The sequence below is a fragment of the Trichosurus vulpecula genome, chromosome 8 (genome assembly GCF_011100635.1).
Source record: "Trichosurus vulpecula isolate mTriVul1 chromosome 8, mTriVul1.pri, whole genome shotgun sequence".
NCBI lineage: Eukaryota > Metazoa > Chordata > Mammalia > Diprotodontia > Phalangeridae > Trichosurus > Trichosurus vulpecula.
Genome location: NC_050580.1, coordinates 213,251,529 through 213,270,903, shown reverse-complemented (window position 1 = coordinate 213,270,903; position 19,375 = coordinate 213,251,529). Strand labels below are relative to the sequence as shown.

The following is a 19,375-nucleotide window of genomic DNA, read 5'->3' as shown; positions in this document are numbered from 1 at the left end:
CTAAGCTGGGTCTCAATTTTCTCATCGTAAAATGAAAGGGTTGGACTAGATGGGGTATTAAGGTCCTTCTAAGATTCTCTAATCTTGGTCCAGTCACTTAACTTCCCTGGGACCCTATTTTGTCACATGTAAAATGAGGGGATTGAACTAAATAATGTTCAAGCTTCCTTCCAGAAATAAATCCTTTGAAACAGACAAGATCTCCTATAAGCTAAAAGAACAAATACTCATATTTTTATGTTTACTGAATTATCAAATATCAATTCAATGTTAAAAAAAACTCTGATATATATATATATATATGTATATATATATATATATATATCTCAAATTTAAATTGACTAGTGCCATCTTGTGGTCAGAAATGTGAAAAAAGAAAGTATTTCAAATTCTTAAAGAGCTTTAGTTGAAAAAAAGGTATTTTGTGTCACAAAAATACTTTAGGTATAATATTCAAAGTATTTGAATGAATTAACAATTTTAAGAAGTTCATATTTTTAAAAAACTGATTAAATGAATATTGTTTTATACACATACACACATATAAAAATCTTTTATCAAGGAAGGATAGAGCTGATGATCATTGTTTCACTTCTCTGTTAACTTGATTGCTGATTAAGTTTTTTTATGTATTACTTCTATAATTCCTTTTTCACGGTTCCAAAACTTAGGATTTTGTTATAGTTTAATAAAAAGCTGAAATACAGAATAGTGGATGTTTTCCTATAGGTCTTCTGAAACAGTGAAAAGTGCTAGACCTGAAATCAGACAAAAACTTGAATTGAATCCCAACTCCAATGCTCAGAGCTGGTTAGCTGTGTGACCCTGGGGCAAGACATTTACATTCTCTTAAGTCTCAGTTTCTTCTGCTAAAAAACTGGGAGATTAATAATATCTGTAGAACTTTTCTTGCAGCATCAGGATGAAACTTAAACGAGAATGTATGTAAAATGTTTGTAAACCTTAACATATTATATAAATGATAGCTATGCTATTATTACCAGTTGTATGATCTAGGACAAGTCACTGAATCTCTTCATACTTATATACCAAAAGACTGTCAGCAGACTGAAGTGCTAAATGAAGAAAATGACAATTTCATATACTCTCTATTCCAACCAAACACACTTACTTGCTATATACCCTGTATATGGCATTCCACTTATCATGTAGGCTGACCTGCATGCTTAGAATGCACCTCCTCCTCAAGGGAGGTTCAAGACCCTACAGGAGGGGAGGAAGAGTGGAGATGCAAAGCAGTGGCCAAAATTATTGGTATTTTAGTACAACTTCTATATAAATACATCCATTTTTTTGTGACAGTAAATTTCAAATAAAAGTTAACAAAGTCAAGTCTAACAGTGATTTTACTACAAATGACAGTAAAAGTAGTCCAATGGATATACAGGGTGTCCCTAAAGTCTGGACACATGGGAAAAAATTTTCAACAATATTTTATTTATTTAATTGGAATATTAGCGAACCTTAGCCCCCTTGACTTCTTTTTCTGGGGTAAAGGAGAAGGTGTACTCAATGAAAATCACAGATGCAGCACACCTGACTGAACGCATAACAAGTGAATGTGCTAAAATTGACAGCAATGTGGAGTTATTGCATCTAGTTCACATGAATCTTGCAAAGAGCATCAACCTTTGCATCACAAATGATGGAAATCATATTAAAAATGTTATCTGTTAATATTCCAATTAAATAAAATGTTGTTGAAAATTTCATTCATTTCATTTCTTGAAAATATGCGTTTTTGCCTATGTGTCCAGACTTTAGGAACACTCTGTGTAATATGGTATGAGGCCAAATTTGAGTCCAACACATGATGAATTTCAGCAAAGGCATAATTTGCAACCATGACCTTCACTTGATGTAGGTTCATGACATAGGTAACATGTTTTGTCATGCTGCTTGCTACATTTCTGTGTATGAAATGTATAAATTTCAACAACTTTTGGGTGGAAGTTAAAAATATGATAATATTCGTTTTAGTTCTTAACATCATTCATTTTGGTAAACTGGTTCTCTACCCTCCCCAACTTCAACTTTTAAAAAACTGAAAACTTGAACAGCTACACATAATCACTGTAACGTTCAACAATTAAATTTAAGACTTCTAAACTTTTATTGCCTCAGGTTTTTTTAAGTAAAATAAAATCTGTTTATGATAGGTAAATATGTAACCAGGTGGAAGAAAAAGACCATAGGAATGGCTGAAACTAGTACAAACACAAGCAGAACAGTTTAAGATAGGGATAGGTTGAGGCTCTGAGCCTGTGATTTCACTGGTAATAGAGAGCTCCCAGGGAAGAATTTCTTCTACTGAGGCATCATCTCTACAATTCGACTTAAGAGTCTTAGGTTACCTATTGCACTGAAAATTTAAATGACTTTCTCAGAGTCACACGGCTTGAGAGTGTGTGTCACAAGCCAGACATGAACCCAAGTCTTCTTGGGTCCAATGCCAGTTCTCCACCCACTATATAATTGTGGCTCACTAGAGCCAGTTTAAGTAGTGGAAATAAAGAAATACAAAATAAAAAGTCCAAACCAAAAAATAAGAGCCACAAGCACCGTTATTGGTAAAAGTTTTTTGTTTGATTTCTATGACTGCATTAGCCACCAATAGGGTCCAACCTATTAAAGTGTACATGCTGAACATGTGGGTAGGGCAAGAGTTTGTCCAAAGAAAGTTAGAATCAAAAATACTTAAAGCCTTATCTGATAGAACTATCTTATATTTTGACCATGATTAAATGAAGAATTCTCATTTATCAAACAAATTTTACTGCCACTTGCAACATCTTATTTGTGTGAAATAGTTTCCTATTGATCTTGAATAGAGTTGAAAAAAGATAAGTAGTAATACGCTTTTAGTATACTTTTAGAAACTTCACATTAAAAAGTTCATCAATAATATTAATAATGCAATTATTATTTTATAAATGTCTGTGTTACATTATCTTTATTGTATATTTATGACTTATCATTTCAAAAGACCCACTAAATTCTTCATTTTATTTGAATGAAATATGAGCTAAAAAGAATTATTTCCATAGATTGTTTTCTAAAAAAGTTAGGAGGAAGCACAATAACATTTTTATATGAAGAGTTGTGCTCCTATAAAAAAGTCTGGAAACTGGGGGACAGGGCCAAGATGGTGGCTGGAAAGCAAGGACTAGCGTGAGCTCCTCACCGAGTCCCTCCAAAAACCTATAAAAAATGGCTCTGAACCAATTCTAGAACTGCAGAACCCACAAAACAGCAGAGGGAAGCAGGGCTCCAGCCCAGGACAGCCTGGATGGTCTCTGGGTGAGGTCTATCCCACACGGACAGCAGAGCGGAGCAGAGCCCAGCGTGAGCGGCGCGGACCAACCAGACTAGGAGCCGGTGGAGCAGTGCCTTTGCGCCCTGAATCAGTAAGCTGCGGCAGTTACCAGACTTCTCAACCCACAAACACCAAAGACTGAGGAGAAGGTTAGTGGGAAAAGCTGCAGGAGTGGAAGGAGTTCGAAGTTCTGCCACCGCCCCCGGGGCAGTGGAGGTGGGGCAGCTACAGCTGCAGTTGCTTCCGGCCTCGGGCCCACCTGGTGGGAGGAATTAAGTGGCGGATCACAGCAGGAGTGCACAGCCTGCTGAAGATCTAAGCCCAGTCCGGGTTGGGGGTTCTTGAGGAAGGAGGAGTGCTCCTGTGGCAGAGCTGGCACATCCCCCCCCAAATGTGGAACATAGAACTCTTTAGTCTACAAACAGTCATACCCCACTGAAAAACTCAAGGGTCAAGTTAGTTGGTTGGGAATATGGCCAGGCAGCAAAAATGCACCCAGATTCAGTCTCAGACTTTGGATTCTTTCTTTGGTGACAAAGAAGACCAAAACATACAGACAGAAGAAGTCAACAAAGTGCAAGAGCCTCCAAGAAAAACATGAACTGGTCCCAGGCCAAGGAAAAGCTCAAAAAGGATTTGAAAAAGCAAGTTAGAGAAGTAGAGGAAAAATTGGGAAGAGAAATGAGAAGGATGTGAGAAAACCATGAAAACAAGTCAATGACTTGCAAAAGGAGACCCAAAAAAATACTGAAAAATACACTGAAGAAAACAACACCTTAAAAAACAGACTAACTCAAATGGCAAAAGAGCTCCAAAAAGCTAATGAGGAGAAGAATGCCCTGAAAGGCAGAATTAGCCAAATGGAAAAGGAGGTCCAATGGACCACTGAAGAAAATACTACCTTAAAAATTAGATTGGAGCAACTGGAAGCTAGTGACTTTATGAGAAATCAAGATATTATAAAACAGAACCAAAGGAATGAAAAAATGGAAGACAATGTGAAATATCTCATTGGAAAAACTACTGACCTGGAAAATAGATCCAGGAGAGATAATTTAAAAATGATTGTACTACCTGAAAGCCATGATCAAAAAAAGAGCCAAGATATCATCTTCCAAGAAATTATCAAGGAGAACTGCCCTGATATTCTAGAACCACAGGGCAAAACAGAAATAGAAAGAATCCAGGGATCGCCCCCTCAAATAGATTCCAAAAAGAAATCTCCTAGGAATATTGTCGCCAAATTCCAGAGCTCCCAGATCAAGGAGAAAATACTGCAAGCAGCCAGAAAGAAACAATTTGAGTATTGTGGAAACCCAATCAGAATAACCCAAGATCTGGCAGCTTCTACATTAAGAGATCGAAGGGCTTGGAATACGATATTCCGGAGGTCAATGGAGCTAGGATTAAAACCTAGAATCACCTACCCAGCAAAACCGAGTATCATGCTCCAAGGCAAAATATGGATATTCAATAAAATAGAGGACTTTCAAGCTTTCTCTGTGAAAAGACCAGAGCTGAATAGAAAATCTGACTTTCAAACACAAGAATAAAGAAGTATGAAAAGGTAATCAAGAAAAAGAACAAGAAAAAGAAATTGCAAGGGACTTACTAAAGTTGAACTGTTTTGTTTACATTCCTACATGGAAAGACGATGTGTATGATTCATGAGACCTCAGTATTAGGGTAGCTGAAGGGAATATGCATATATGTGTGTGTGTGTGTGTGTGTGTGTGTGTGTGTATATATATAAGTGAATGTGTATGTATGTATATATGTATGTGTATATATAGATAGATAGATAGAGATAGAGAGAGAGAGAGAGCAGACACAGGGTGAGTTGAAGATGAAGGGAAGATATCTAAAAGAAATAAAATCAAATTAAGGGATAAGAGAGAGGAATATATTGAGAGAGGGAGATAGGGAGAGATAGAATGGGGTGGATTATCTCGCATAAAGGTGGCAAGAGAAAGCAGTTCTGTGGGAGGAGGGGAGAGGCCAGGTGAGGGGGGAATGAGTGAATCTTGCTCTCATCAAATTTGGCCTGAGGAGGGAACACCATACATACTCAATTGGGTATCTTACCCCACAGGAAAGAAGAGGGAAGAAGATTAAAAAAAGGTGGGGATGATGGAGGGGAGGGCAGATGGGGGTGGAGGTAATCAAAAACAAACACTTTGGAAAGGGGACAGGGTCAAGGGAGAAAATTCAATAAAGCGGGATGGGTTGGGAAGGAGCAAAATATAGTTAGTCTTTCACAACATGAGTATTGTGGAAGGATTATACATAATGATACGCATGTGGCCTATGTTGAATTGCTTGACTTCTTAGGGAGGGTGGGTGGGAAGGGAAGAGGGGAGAGAATTTGGAACTCAAAGTTTTAAAAACAGATGTTCAAAAACAACAAAAATAAGTTTTTGCATGCAACTAGAAAATAAGATACACAGGCAATGGGGAGTAGAAATTTATCTTGCCCTACAAGAAAAGAAGGGAAAAGGGGACAGGAGGTGAGTGGGATGGCAGAAGGGAGGGCTGACTGGGGAACAGGGCAACCAGAATATACGCCATCTTGGAATGGGGGGGAGGGTAGAAATGGGGAGAAAATTTGTAATTCAAACTCTTGTGAAAAATCAATGCTGAAAACTAAATATGTTAAATAAATAAATTTAAAATAAAAAAAAAGTTTGGAAACTACTGTCTTAAAAGAAATTTATCCTTATCTCCCTAGTTCAGGGTTTCTTAACCTAGGATCTGTAAATTTAAATCTGATAAATGAATTTCAATATAACTGGTTTCCTTTCCAATTGTATATATTTAATTTTATGCATTTTAAAACATTATTCTGAGAAAGGGCCCATACATAGGCATCACCATATTGTTAAAGGAAGTGCCATGACACTATTTTGGGGTTAAGAATCCCTTTTCTAGCTACTGTATTTCACTGCATAATTGTTGCAGATTTTAAGCCAATTTTGTCAAAAAGTGGGGTGTGACCATTATGTGAAGCTTTTATAAATTATGTCTATATTACTTAAAAATAATTTATTACTAAATTGTCTTTGGTACAAGATTAGGATGCACAGAATATTCATGAATATAAGTTAAAATTGAATAGTCCAAATCAATGCACATCATTTCTTTGGCAGTTCAGTGAACATTTTTCTGGTCTGAAAAATAAAGTTAACACATTAATTGTTATTGATTTGTGCAGTACAGTTGAAATATTACACTTGAGAAGATTTATCACAGAGTAGTGAAGTACGGACTTACAAAATTTAATCTTCTGTGTCCAAAGATTCTGAGCTACTATCACTAGTTTCATTATCTGATGACCCATCCTAAGTGCCACTCATATCAGATGTGTTTACTTCGTTATCATTCTGCCACAGTGTGTCATCTTCAGATTCATCTACTGCATTCAAAATTCCCATCTTTTTGATGCTTTTGACTACTGTCTTGTGTGGTATAAGGTCCCAACTCTTAATTACCCACATGTATATCAGTTCCAAGGAAGCGCATTTAATATTTCCATCTGGTGTCAATTGGTGATCACTGCTCATCATCCATTCGTTGGTTGTAGAAACGGAAAGTGGCCTTTAACTGGTTTGTTTACACACAGACAATGCAGGTGCACTGAAAATTCTAGGCTCCCAGCTCACAATGCCTGAGAGATAAATGTGTATCCATATGCCACCGATGAATACACTGATGCTTGGTTTACCTTTTAAGCAGCGTGATGAAGAATTATACCATTCGACAATTATAGGATAAAAGGTTATAAATCAATTTTTAGACTGAAAAAACAGGGTGTGACAATTATGCAGTGAAATATGGTACTAATGCACTGCCACGAGGAAACAACTAGTTATCCTCTTTAAATACATTTTTGTAATTAATTTTCTGTATTTGAACATGCATATGTTTCTCCCAATAAAACATAATCTTGAGCAAAGAGCCCTTCACTTTTGTCTTTGTATCTGTATAGTCTTGTTACAAGGGTAGGGAACCTGCGGCCTCAAGGCCACATGCTTCCTTCTAGGTCCTCAAGTGCAGCCCTTTGATCTTTGTTCTGTGAAATTTGGATTCAGTCAAAGTGCTGCACTTGAGGACCTAGAATGAAGCATGTGGCCTTGAGGATACAGTTTCCCCACCCTTGTCAATGCCTGATACATAGTAGGTGCTTAACTGCTTGTTGAATGAATATGATTCATTCTTAGTTATCAATGGAGAATGTAAACAGAAAGAAGATAAGCATTAAGGTGATATAAACACAACAAAGGTGTTACATTGTTAAATAATAGTCAAAGCCACTTACAAATTTTAAGGTAGCTAGAATGCTACAAAGTAAATCCTATGTGCACTTAAAACTCAATAAATACTTAATTGATTCAAGGATTGGAGGAGTTTTAATTGTAGAAAAATTAATGGTAAAGCTGAAATAGCCCTCCAGAAAATGTTTATAATAAATGGGTATTTACACTTCCAAATTGAATATCTCTTCACATTTAGCTTGTCCCTGGTTACTAACACTTAGGAAAGTTGCTATAATAAAACAACAAAAAATTGCTCATCACACGGGGCATTATATGTTTTGCGAAATGTTTTATGTCTATTTAATTATCTATTTCTAACAACAACACTACTGGGTAGATAGAATAAATATTAATATCTTCATTTTACAGATAAGAAAACTGAAGCACAGATATTAAGTGATTTGCTCAAGGTCAAACAACTAATTAATAGCAGAAAAATGACCTAAATTCTACAATTCCTGACTCTTGACATAGTTATACTATACTATGCTATCTACAAGAAAAGGAAAATCAGTCATAACCGCAGTAGGTCTTCCTTTGTTTTCCTCTCCCCCACTGGAATTAATACTGATTTAAGAGAATGTAAACAAAGGCATGACAGCAAAAAGCTATTTATATATATACATATATATATACATATATGTATACATGAATACATATTACACATTACTCATATGTAGAGAAATAGATTCCTAAATTCTATACTGCTAACTTTTATTGAGCTTGCCATCCACTAAAATCACATCATTCTTTTCACAGGAAATGTCCTTCCACATTTCATTCATTCTATACTTGTACCGCTGAATTCTTGAACCCAAATATAAAACCTTACTTTTATCTTCATTAAACTTCATCTTATTAGAGATGACTGCCATGACCTAGTCAAAATGATAAAAAGGATATATCCTATATGACCAGCTGCAGAATTAAGAACAAAAACTCCATAGCTATAATGTGCACTGGTAATTTAATTTTATAAGCATACTATCAACTACACCATATTCTTTATTTAAGCTATTTCCAAGAATGAATAGTTTACTGACCAAGACTGAGACGTCATAAAATCTAAACTTAAAATGGCAAAACATGTTCACATAAAATTAATCATATATTTGTTCTGTACCAGAATTGGTAATGAACTATTACAGAAATGAATGAAGAATATGACTTACCTCGGAGATGTGAAAATGAAGTTTCTGATTTATTCTTTACATGTATTATGCGGGTTTGCACTGGCTTTCGCTCAATTGGTTGAACTTCCTGATGTTGCTTCTGCTTGTCCTAGATTAAAAAAAAAAACCCACAATATTGCTGTTTTACATTGATTTATAAAAAATGCTACCTTGACTAAAATTATGCAGACTTTTAGCCATTTATTTATTAGCACTCTCATCAGATAATGAGCAAGGAAAAAGAAGGAACTGAATTCTATCCATTACATGTGATATATATAATATAGAGGCAAAGTAATAAATGACTAGAATGAGAGTTTGAGGATTATTTAAAGATTTCACTAGGTATACTGAATTAAAAATCTTTCTACTGGAACTATGAAAAGTCAAATTGCATTGTATGGTATTATATGCCAAAAACCACCATTTACATACAACGAATACCTAATCACTTAACCTACGTAAGTACCTCTACATTTTCATTTCCTGTAATACATTTCCCCTACATACTATCTCCTAAACCTAAGTAGCTCCATCTTCACAACCCACACCTATTTCCCAGCACAACCCTCTCATCAATTACCTCTCTTTATGAATCTCCCTACCTAGCACCTGAAACTGACAGCAACCATAATTCCTTCCAAGGAATTTTGTAGGATCAAAGACAGTTTAGGACACATACTCAGGTATACCAATTCCAGCAGTGGCATGTGCCTCTCTATTGAACAGATAATATGCAGAATGCTAAGACCAACTTAAGGTTGAAATTCCTATTACTCATACTGAGATCTGATCTTCCAAGAAAATCACCAGATGGAGGAGAGGTAGGCAGGTTTGTGGCATGACTGAAGCACTTCAAAGCTATTTTAGATGATTCTTTCCAGTTCTGAGAGTTTTATGGGAGTCAAATATCAAGATGTGTCTTGCTCTGGCTTCAGAAAGTGAGCCATGTCTGCTCCGACTTCAGTGTAGGGATGCTCCTGAAGGAAGATGTGCCCTTCACTGGCCCCTACTTAAATAAATGGACATCTAGCCATATGAGGAATCTGTCAGTGCTCTTCCCTCTTATATTCTTCCCTCTCCAATGGAGGATTCGCTGCCTTAATTTTAAAACAGATTAGCAGGCAAAAGGAAATAACCTCCAAACACAAAAGAAATCTAGCTACAGAAGGATAACTGTTTATCACTAAGCTGTTTTTTCTTCAGCCTTACTTAGTTGTCCTGTGGCAGCTTAGACATTGTGGCTACTACATTTCTGTCGAAGTGAGTATTCTACAAAGGTGGCAATCAACATAAGACCAAGAGGAACAGCTTCTTCTCTAACCTTCCTTTTGTATGACCCTCAGAAGGTAGTCCAATCTTGTGCTCATAATGGACATGCAATATTTTTTGAATGAATCCATAAAATAATATCCTGCACAGACAAGTATTTTCATCATGCAAAAATAATAAATGTAAAAGGCTGATAACACTCAAAACAACAATCTGGTTCCCTAAAAAAACTTTTACTACAACAAATAGAATTATCAGCTGTTATTACTATAGATGACCTTTCTTATGATCAAATTCTTACTTTAAATTTTTTAAACAAATTAATTCTAAAGGCTATTTTTTGGGTACCTGAGCAAGATCTTCAGGTGCAACTGCCAACTTAATCTCACTTATTTGTGTTGCCTGAAGAGGGAGGTTAGAAATCTGTTGCAAATCTAATTCCCCCAAACTCATTGGGCCATGACTGACACATGAATCTTCATTAACTTCTCCTAGAATCAAAAATACATGGACACAAATTTTAAGCAAATTATAAAAAAAAAATTACTGTCAAAAAAGAATAATCCATTTGACTACAAGGCTAGTAAACTTAAGATGACAGATAAGAAGAAGCAATATTTTTGGTCATTTTTATACTAAGGATATTCAATAATAATCATTAATATATTCATGTAAAATATCAACAATTATAATATTATTTGAGGAATTAAATTGTTTTTAATAAATACATGGCAAATAATAACAATGAAATAATAATCTGGGACTGGACTACTAAATCACAAAAATCATCATTGACTAGATTTGAGAAATTAGCATATGTAATCTTTTGCACATTAGATTTGAATATTCACTTTTGAAAACATTTTGAAAACTAACATACAGATTGTGAATAACATATGGTCAAAGACATGTATGAATCATTACAAAGGGGGATTCTCATGAATTAATAGATCCATAGAACTCTCCCCAATTCTTGCTCTCGTTTTTAATCACTGCATTAAGGTCAGCAGAATAATATGCCTTGAGTGTTATCTTCAAAAGCACATGGCAGACAATGTATTAAGTTGATTTGATAAAATTATTATTCTTTTGGTCTGTCTTCAAACCTTCCCCCAATCATGGAGAGATTCTTTTTCTTACCCAAACTGAGCCTCATTCAGATGCTGAATACCAATATGTAAAGAGGAGTGACAGCAGAAATAAACTGAGTTAAATAATAAAACTTGTAGTATTTCAGATGTAACAAAGCACTTTTAGACACATTTGCTCTTGATATGTGCTTCACAACAATCCTGTGAGGTAAGCAAAGCAGTTATCATTCCACTTTTTTTCAGATAAGAAAACTGAGCCCAAGTGATGTCTAAAAACCAGATATGGCTTATAATCCAACTCTCAATACAACGTTCTTCCAGTATAATATGCAGTCTCTCACATTCTAATACCTCTCCACTTCGTATTTTAAGGGCTATGACTATTTAGTTTGCCTAGGAATTATTTCCTTTTCCACTTAGCAAATATATGTATACCTTATTTTAATAAACAGATATGTTGCAAATATATGTATACCTTATTTTAATAAACAGATATGTTGCAAATATATGTATACCTTATTTTAATTAACAGATGTCTTCCTGAAAGGTCATAAGTAAATCAAATCAAAATAAAGCAAATCATAACCACTGGATTGGCAAAGATGACAAAAAAAGAAAACACAAACGTTGAAGGAGATGTGGGAAAACAAGCACACCAATGCATTAGTGATTGACCTGTGAACTGGTTTAACCATTCTGGAGAGCAATTTGGAATCCCTGGAATTCCCAGAAGTCACTATACTCTTTGAACCAGAGATACCATTACAAGGCCTATACCCTCAAGAAGATCAAAAAAAAGAGGAAAAAAAAAAAGAGAGTGACTCACATAATACAATAACATTTATAGCAGCTCTTTTCATAGTGGTAAAGAACCAGAAACTGTGGAGGTTGGGGAGATCCATCAATTGAGGAATGGCTAAACAAACTGTGGTATATGATACAGTGTAATAGAATATGACTGGGCTGAAAAAAATTACAAAAACTTCAGAGAAGTCTGGGAAAACTAGAATGAACTGACAGAATGAAGTAAGCAAAATCAGCAGAACCATATGCTAATAACAATAATGTAAAAATAAACAACTCTGAAACACATGAAAATTATGATCATTGCAATAACCAACTGCAATGCTAGAGGGCTGATGATGAAATGTGCTATCTACTTCTTGACAGGGAGGTGACAGCCTCAAGATGAAGAATAAAATACAAATTTTCAGACGTGGCTAATGTGTGAATTTGTTTTGCTTAACTATAAATGTGTTATAAGGGTTTTGTTTTCTTTTTTCTAATCAGGGAAGGTGAGAGTAAGGCAAAGGGAAAGAGAGATAAGGATAAGGTAGCAAAAACATTTTTAAAAATAAGAGGGTCACTGAGGCAACTTTTTTTTAAAAATGCATAGAAGAGAACATAAGACCAGAAAAAGTCCCTTTCAAGTAAGAGATTTGAAAACTACTGGTTGAATTACAGAATTAGAAGTAAAAACAAAAAAAAGCAAGCTGTATATAACAGAGCTGCACAGTTACATGTACAATCCTTTTTTCCATGCTACTATGTATATGGAAATGTCCATACATTTTACGTAGTGTTTATTAAGTTCAAAATTTTTTAAAAAAATTTTTAATTTTATATTAAAAAACAAAGTGCATGAAAAACACTAGACTCAAATAACATTAGACTCAAAAACCATCCAATTGACATGGTATATCAGTGAGTATTGGGCAAGCAGGATCCAAAATGGAAAGGGGAGCGTACTGGCTTGGCACTGGCCCCTTCTGGCCTGGATTAAGGAGGTCTTTTGTGGGGGCCTCAGGTTCTCTTTCATTCACAGCCAATGTGACACAAAGACCAAATGGCTTTGCTGCTAATTCTGTCTCTGTTAAGTATATTCTTTCCTGCTTTAAAGTGAAGGAAACTGGAGATGGCTATGGCCTTGTGAGCTTTGAAAGATTAAGAGAGGGAGCCACCAGAAGCTACAGCCCAGGCTGAAATTTTCTGAAAGCAAAAGGGTAAGTAAGGATTGAAAGCATGAGCCACCTAGCCCAGCAGTAAGAGACACAGGCTCATTCATGCCACTTTTGGAAGTAAACTTCATGAAGCAAATAATATGTACTTAAGTCTCTATCCACTTTGCCCAAAGAATGAGCTGATGACACAATTGTGCCCCTCAGATATAGAAGAAGAAAAAATGTTGTACTTCTGTTCTTGCTATAGCTTGGTAATAAATATCCCTTTGTAAATGTTTTTTTTTTTAAAGAAATACACTGGCTGAATTTTACTTGGAGAACTACACAATTCTTTCCAAGATGTCAAGCTGCACATGATTTACAAAAAAAGTCCAGTTCTTCAATACAATATGCCCCCAGTGATGGTGTATACTCACTAATTACATGATGCGACAACCTCAGAAGAAATTAAAGGGCAAACAATTCAAAGAAAAACGGAAAGGGAATGGTGAGTGTACACAGATTACATGTGCTATAAATGACTCTATGAGAAAGGCATCATACAGGACATGTATGGCTGGAAAGATCATGTAATGGGAATAAGAGAACCCAGGTCCTCTGATTCAAAATCCAGGGCTCTCTCCAATTTATATTGCTCCAGTGGTTCCTATTTCTGTTAGTAATAAACATAAACTCCTTTGTCTAGCTTTGAACATTCTCCAGAATCTGGTTCCATTCTACCTGTTCAGTCTTCCCCACTCTACAAGCCGTACTGTTTTGTAATTCCTCCCACATGACACTCCACCTACCACTTCTGTGTCTTTGTACTATTTGCTCCCCATGACTCAAACATATATCCTCCTTACCTCCACCTCTCAAAATCAGTTCTCCTTCAAGATAAAAATTCATGTATCACTTTTTGAATAAGACCTTTCCTGGTCTCTGTACATGGCTACTAGTGCTTAACTAAGGATACTGTGTATATGTTTTGTGTGTGTTCTGCATATATCTATCTGTAAGCATGTTATCGCCAAGGAGAAAGACTATAAGCTCCCTGAGGGCAAGGATTGCATCATTTTAATTTGATATCCTCAGAATGTAGCATAGGATTTGATATACAGTAGGTACTTAATAAATATTTATGAACTGACTGACCAAATCACCTTCAGCAGAAAATTATTCTGGTTGGAGTTTGAGAATATTTTTCTTTTAAACCTCTTTTGATTGTAATATAATTGTATCTATATAATCTCTAACACTGTAGAATTATCCCCCTACAATCCCAAATACATGGATGAAAAAAAGCATTTTCTGTCCTGGTTTTGACTACCTGTAGTTTTGTCAAAGTGCTTCGATAATGGGCCATGATAACTCTTCTGTTCTAAACACTCTGTAGAAATGAGAGTAGGCCGGTCCACATAATGTCCCATGAAGATACTCTCCTTTGCTGTTGGAAGTCTAGGTCTTTGTCCTTCACTAAGTTCCTCTATACTATTTTCAGATTCCTATTAAAGAAAGAGAAAAAATATATCAGGCAAACCATCATATCAAAATTAAATTTAAAAAATGTATACTGAGATGACTAGGCACATTATGATTCTGGGAGAGAGTAACAGCAATTTTCAATTATACCCTTTAAATTTTAGTAATTATTAAACCAAGTTGTCATATTTTTAAAAAAGACTAATTTAGAAAACAGTCATATTTGGAATATATCTACCTAGTAAAAAGCAGACCTTTTGCAACTAGCTTGTTTTTGTATCTTATTTTTTTGCAAGTTAAATAGCTACTATTTCTCTTCATCAATTTTTCAAATCAAATACAAACACAAAGATAAAATACAAATACAAAAACAAAGAAGCATTTGTTAAGCTCCTACTAACCACTCTGTGCTAAGTGATGGGGGCAAAAAGACAAAAATAAAACTATAACTGCTCTCAATAAGCACACTAGACTCTGGAAGACATCATGATGCATAAGTACATACAAAACAAATACAAGGTCATTTCAAAGTCAGAAGCTGGCACTAGCAAAACTTTAAAGGAAACAGGTTATTCTAAGATGTGGAGCTGAGGAAGGAGTACATTCCAGGAATGGGGGACAGCCTGTGCAAAGGAACAGAGACAGGAGAAAGAATGCCATATGTGCAAAATAGGAAGAAAAGAAGTTTGGCTGCTCCATAAGAGACTAATGCATAAGGCTGAAAAAGTAGGTTAGAATCAAGTTGTGAAGGGCTTCAAAAATCAAGCAAAGGAGTTTGTATTTGATCACAAAAGTTAATAGAGGGCTCCTGGAGTACATTGAGTAGGACAGTAATATGATCAGACTTCTGCTTTATCACTTTGGAAACTGTACAGAAAGTGGATTGAAGAGGGCAGAGATGAGGTAAAGACACCAATTAGAAGGCTACTGCAAGAGTCCAGGCCAGCTTGATGATGGCCTAAACAGGAGGGTGGTTGCAGAAGTAGAATCTGTAAGAGTCTGCAACTGACCTGGTATGGGGAAATGAATAAGGATGTGAGGAGACAAGTACGACACTAAGGTTGCAAACCTCAGTTACTGGAAGGATTGTGATGCCTTTGACAGAAATAATGGAATTAGGAAGATGGGTGGGTTTGGAGTGAAAGATAATAAGGTATATTATGAACATGTTGAACTTGAAATTCCTATAGGACATCCAGTGCTAAATGTTTAACAGACAGTCGGCAAAGTGGAACCGAAGCATCGGAGAGAGCCGACCAGGGAATCATCTGCATAAAGATCAATCAATGATCATTCAACAAGCATTTACTTAGCACTTAATAAATGCAAGATATTGGGCAAAGTGCTGAGGTGAGGAGGAGAAAGTGCCTGCCTTCAAGGAGCTTATATTCTAATGGAGAGTACAAGTATATAAATCGATATGTACCAGATACATCCAGGGACGATGGGAGGGAGACTCAAGAAAGGAAGGCACTAGAATGTATTTGGGACACATAATGCCTAGAGGGGACTGGAGGAGATACCTGCTTTAGGAGGTGATACTTACACTGAGCCTTTAAGAAAGGTAGGGATTCTAAGAGGCAGAGGTGAGGAGGAAAAGCATTCTAGGTATGGGGCATTGCCACTATAAAGGCAGGAGATGTGTAAGGAATAGAAAGTAGGTCAGTATGGAGTATAGTACATGCAAAAAGGATTAATGTGTTAAAAGACTAAAAAAATAAGTTTTGAAGACCTCTAAATTCCAAACAGAGAAATTTATATTTTATCCTAGAGCTAATAAGAAGCCATTGGAATTTATTGAATAGAAGAGTAACATGGGAGTAACAAAGGAAAATCACTTTAGCAGCTATGTGAAGGTTGGGAAAAGACATAGGCAGGAAGTCCAATTATAAGGCAACTACAGCAGTCCTGGCAAAAGGTCAGAAAGCTGTGAACCAGGGAGATGGCTCAGTGAGTGGAGAGAAGGTGCTAGACATGAAATATGTTGTAGAGAAAAAAAGTTAAGATTTGGCAACTGGTTGGATAGAAGTAGATGATCAACCAAGCAAGAATCTAGAAAAAGGAAAAGGCCAGAACCTTGGGATTCGGATAAAATAAAACATGTTAAATAGTCCAAAAGTTAACACAGTTTTGTCAATTTCCAACACCAAATTTTCGAACATACGTTTATACAATTATCTCATTACCTACTAATATGGTTTAATAAATGGAGGTGGGTTTAGGTCCAGGAGATACAGCTAAAATGTTTCCATTTGTCATAGTCTGACTACGTAAGCCTTACAATCAAGGCTCTGTGTCCCCAAGTAACTAGGTAAGATTATAAATCGTAAAGAAGGCGATGATCATTCACTAGTAAGAAAGCTTTTCTCTCGAACTTGCCTATACCAATGAAATCACAGGTCTGGTCAATAATGATGGTAGAACTAATATCATAAAAATGGCAGTATTACCTAAATTATTTATACAGCTTCATACCAGTCAAACTACCAAAGAATTAATTTTAAAAAGCTAGAAAAATAATTAAATTCATCTGGGAGAACAAAAGGTAAAGATATATTCACCGAGAGAATCAATGAAAAAAATGGAAAGGGCCTACCATAACCAGAAATTAAATTATAAAGCCATAATCATCAAAACAATTTGGTACTGAATAAGAAATACAGTGGCTGATCAGTGAAACAGATCAGATACGCAATACACAAAAGCTCAGTAACCTGATGTTTGATAAACCCAAAGACCCTAACTATTGGGGAAGGAATTCACTATTCCACAAAAACTGTTGGGAAAACTAGAAAACAATCTGGCAGAAATTAGATATAGACCATCATCAATTGCAGGAAATTCTTCAATTGCCCTACCTAGAACTGTGACCTCTTTTTCCTACTAGACATCCACCTGTCCTGTTTGCTGTGAGATAAGCCTGCCCAGGCCTCAAAGGACACATTATTTCCACCTGCCACATTTCCATCCAGACCTTTCTCCTTTCTTACATCTTTTGGCATTTACTGAGACCTGGGCCCTTTCTGATGACACTGTGGCCGCGGCTACTCTTTCTAGTACTGGTTGCACTGCCACTCATACAGTCTTCTTCTCTCTGGTCACAGTGCAGAAGCTGAAATACTCCTTGCTCTCCACTGTCTCTTAAGAATTCTCCCTTTAACACCATCACTCAAGCAAGTTCTACTCTTTTTGAGGTTATATAGTATAGGTATTAATTGTCTATTAAAAGGTGTAGTGGAATTCTGCTATAAATACAAATGAACCAAGAAATTTCACCCTCAATGCACTCCCACCTTTGGTAATTGTTTTACAACTAGATCAGTTTCCTTTCTGAGTTCAGATTATTTAAGATCTCAATTTGATATCCTGTTAATTTGGATATTTCATACTTTTGAAGATAATCTACTTGAGTTCTCAGTTTTGTTGGCACATGGCTGGATATAATATAGTCTGACAACTTAATTTCTTCTGGGTTTGTTATAATTGGATTTTATTCATTTTTTTCTTTGCTAATTTGATTTTTCAGTCTTTTTTTTTAATCAGGTTGGTTAAAGGTTTATCAGATTTATTAGTCTTTTCAAAGAACCAGCTTTTAGTTTTATCAATTCTATAATCTTTTGGGTTGCTAATTTACTGATTTTTCCTCATTTTCAAGATTTCTTCTTTTTTGCTTATTTTGGGTTTTATTTGTTGGTTTTAAAAACATACATTAAGCTCACTAATTCTCTTTTTCTATTTTATTAATGTAAGCTTTTTAGGGTTGTAATTTTTCCTCTGAAGATCTCTTTAGCTGCATCCCAAACATTTTAAGTATGTAAACTCACCATTATTGCCTTTCACATACTTATTTGTTCTTTAACCTCTTGTTATATAGGGTTTCACTAATAAGCCATCATTTTCCATTTAGGTCTGAATCTCTTGCTTGTGTTCTCAAAATTGAATACTGTTTTAAAATCTGCTATAATCTATAAATGATATGTTACTTTGGTATAATTTCTGCTTTTTTACATTTATTTGCAATTTCTCTGGTATCCTGATACATGGTCTACTTTTGTAAAAGTGCCATGCTATATTAGAAATATGCACATTGTTTAAGTAAGTCAAGTGGAGACAGAATTATCCATATTTGCTGATAATATTACGGTTTAGTTAGAAAATCCTAGGGAATCAGTAAAGAAACTGAATTACCTTCAGGAACTGCAGAATGCAAAATTAACCAACTAAAAAATGTCATTTTTATATACTAACACAAAATCCAGAAGGCAATAATAAAACAGGAAATACCATTCAAAACAGCTATAAAATACTACCACTTGATACCTATATAGGTAAAATTACAAAATGATCCTTTAAAGAAAAAAAACAACTTAAATAACTGGAGGAATATTTAGTATTAAGTCACACCATGCCAACATAATAAAAATGAAATTTACACATTTAATTTAAATATTTAATACTATTTCAGTAAAATTCCCAAAGGGATATTTTATGGCACTAGACATACAATAACAAAATTCATTAGGAGAAACAAAAGATCTAGAATGTCAAGAGAAATAATGAAAAAAGGTAGGAAATAAAAGAGGGGTACCATTAAAAAAATAAAAATGGCCACCAATGGAACAGACTAACCAAGAAGTCAACAAAAATACTTGAACTCAATAACCCAGATAATAATAATATAATAACATTATAATAATAACACAATATTATAAGCCAAAAAACATAAAATTATTTAGAAAAGAACTCCCTCTTTGATAAAAGCTACCGG

General features: G+C 35.3%; 1 protein-coding gene across 2 annotated transcripts in view; it reads right to left on the bottom strand.

The window, feature by feature from the left end:
• The window catches only part of KIAA0586 (KIAA0586 ortholog), a 137,563-nt gene that overhangs the window by 36,137 nt on the left and 82,051 nt on the right, over positions 1 to 19,375 (bottom strand). For both annotated transcript variants that reach the window (XM_036734401.1, XM_036734402.1), the window contains 3 exons: positions 14,456 to 14,630; positions 10,443 to 10,585; positions 8,823 to 8,931 (listed from right to left, as the gene is read on the bottom strand). In XM_036734401.1, coding sequence (XP_036590296.1) covers positions 8,823 to 8,931; positions 10,443 to 10,585; positions 14,456 to 14,630 — 427 coding nt within the window. The remainder of the gene's footprint in view (positions 1 to 8,822; positions 8,932 to 10,442; positions 10,586 to 14,455; positions 14,631 to 19,375) is intronic.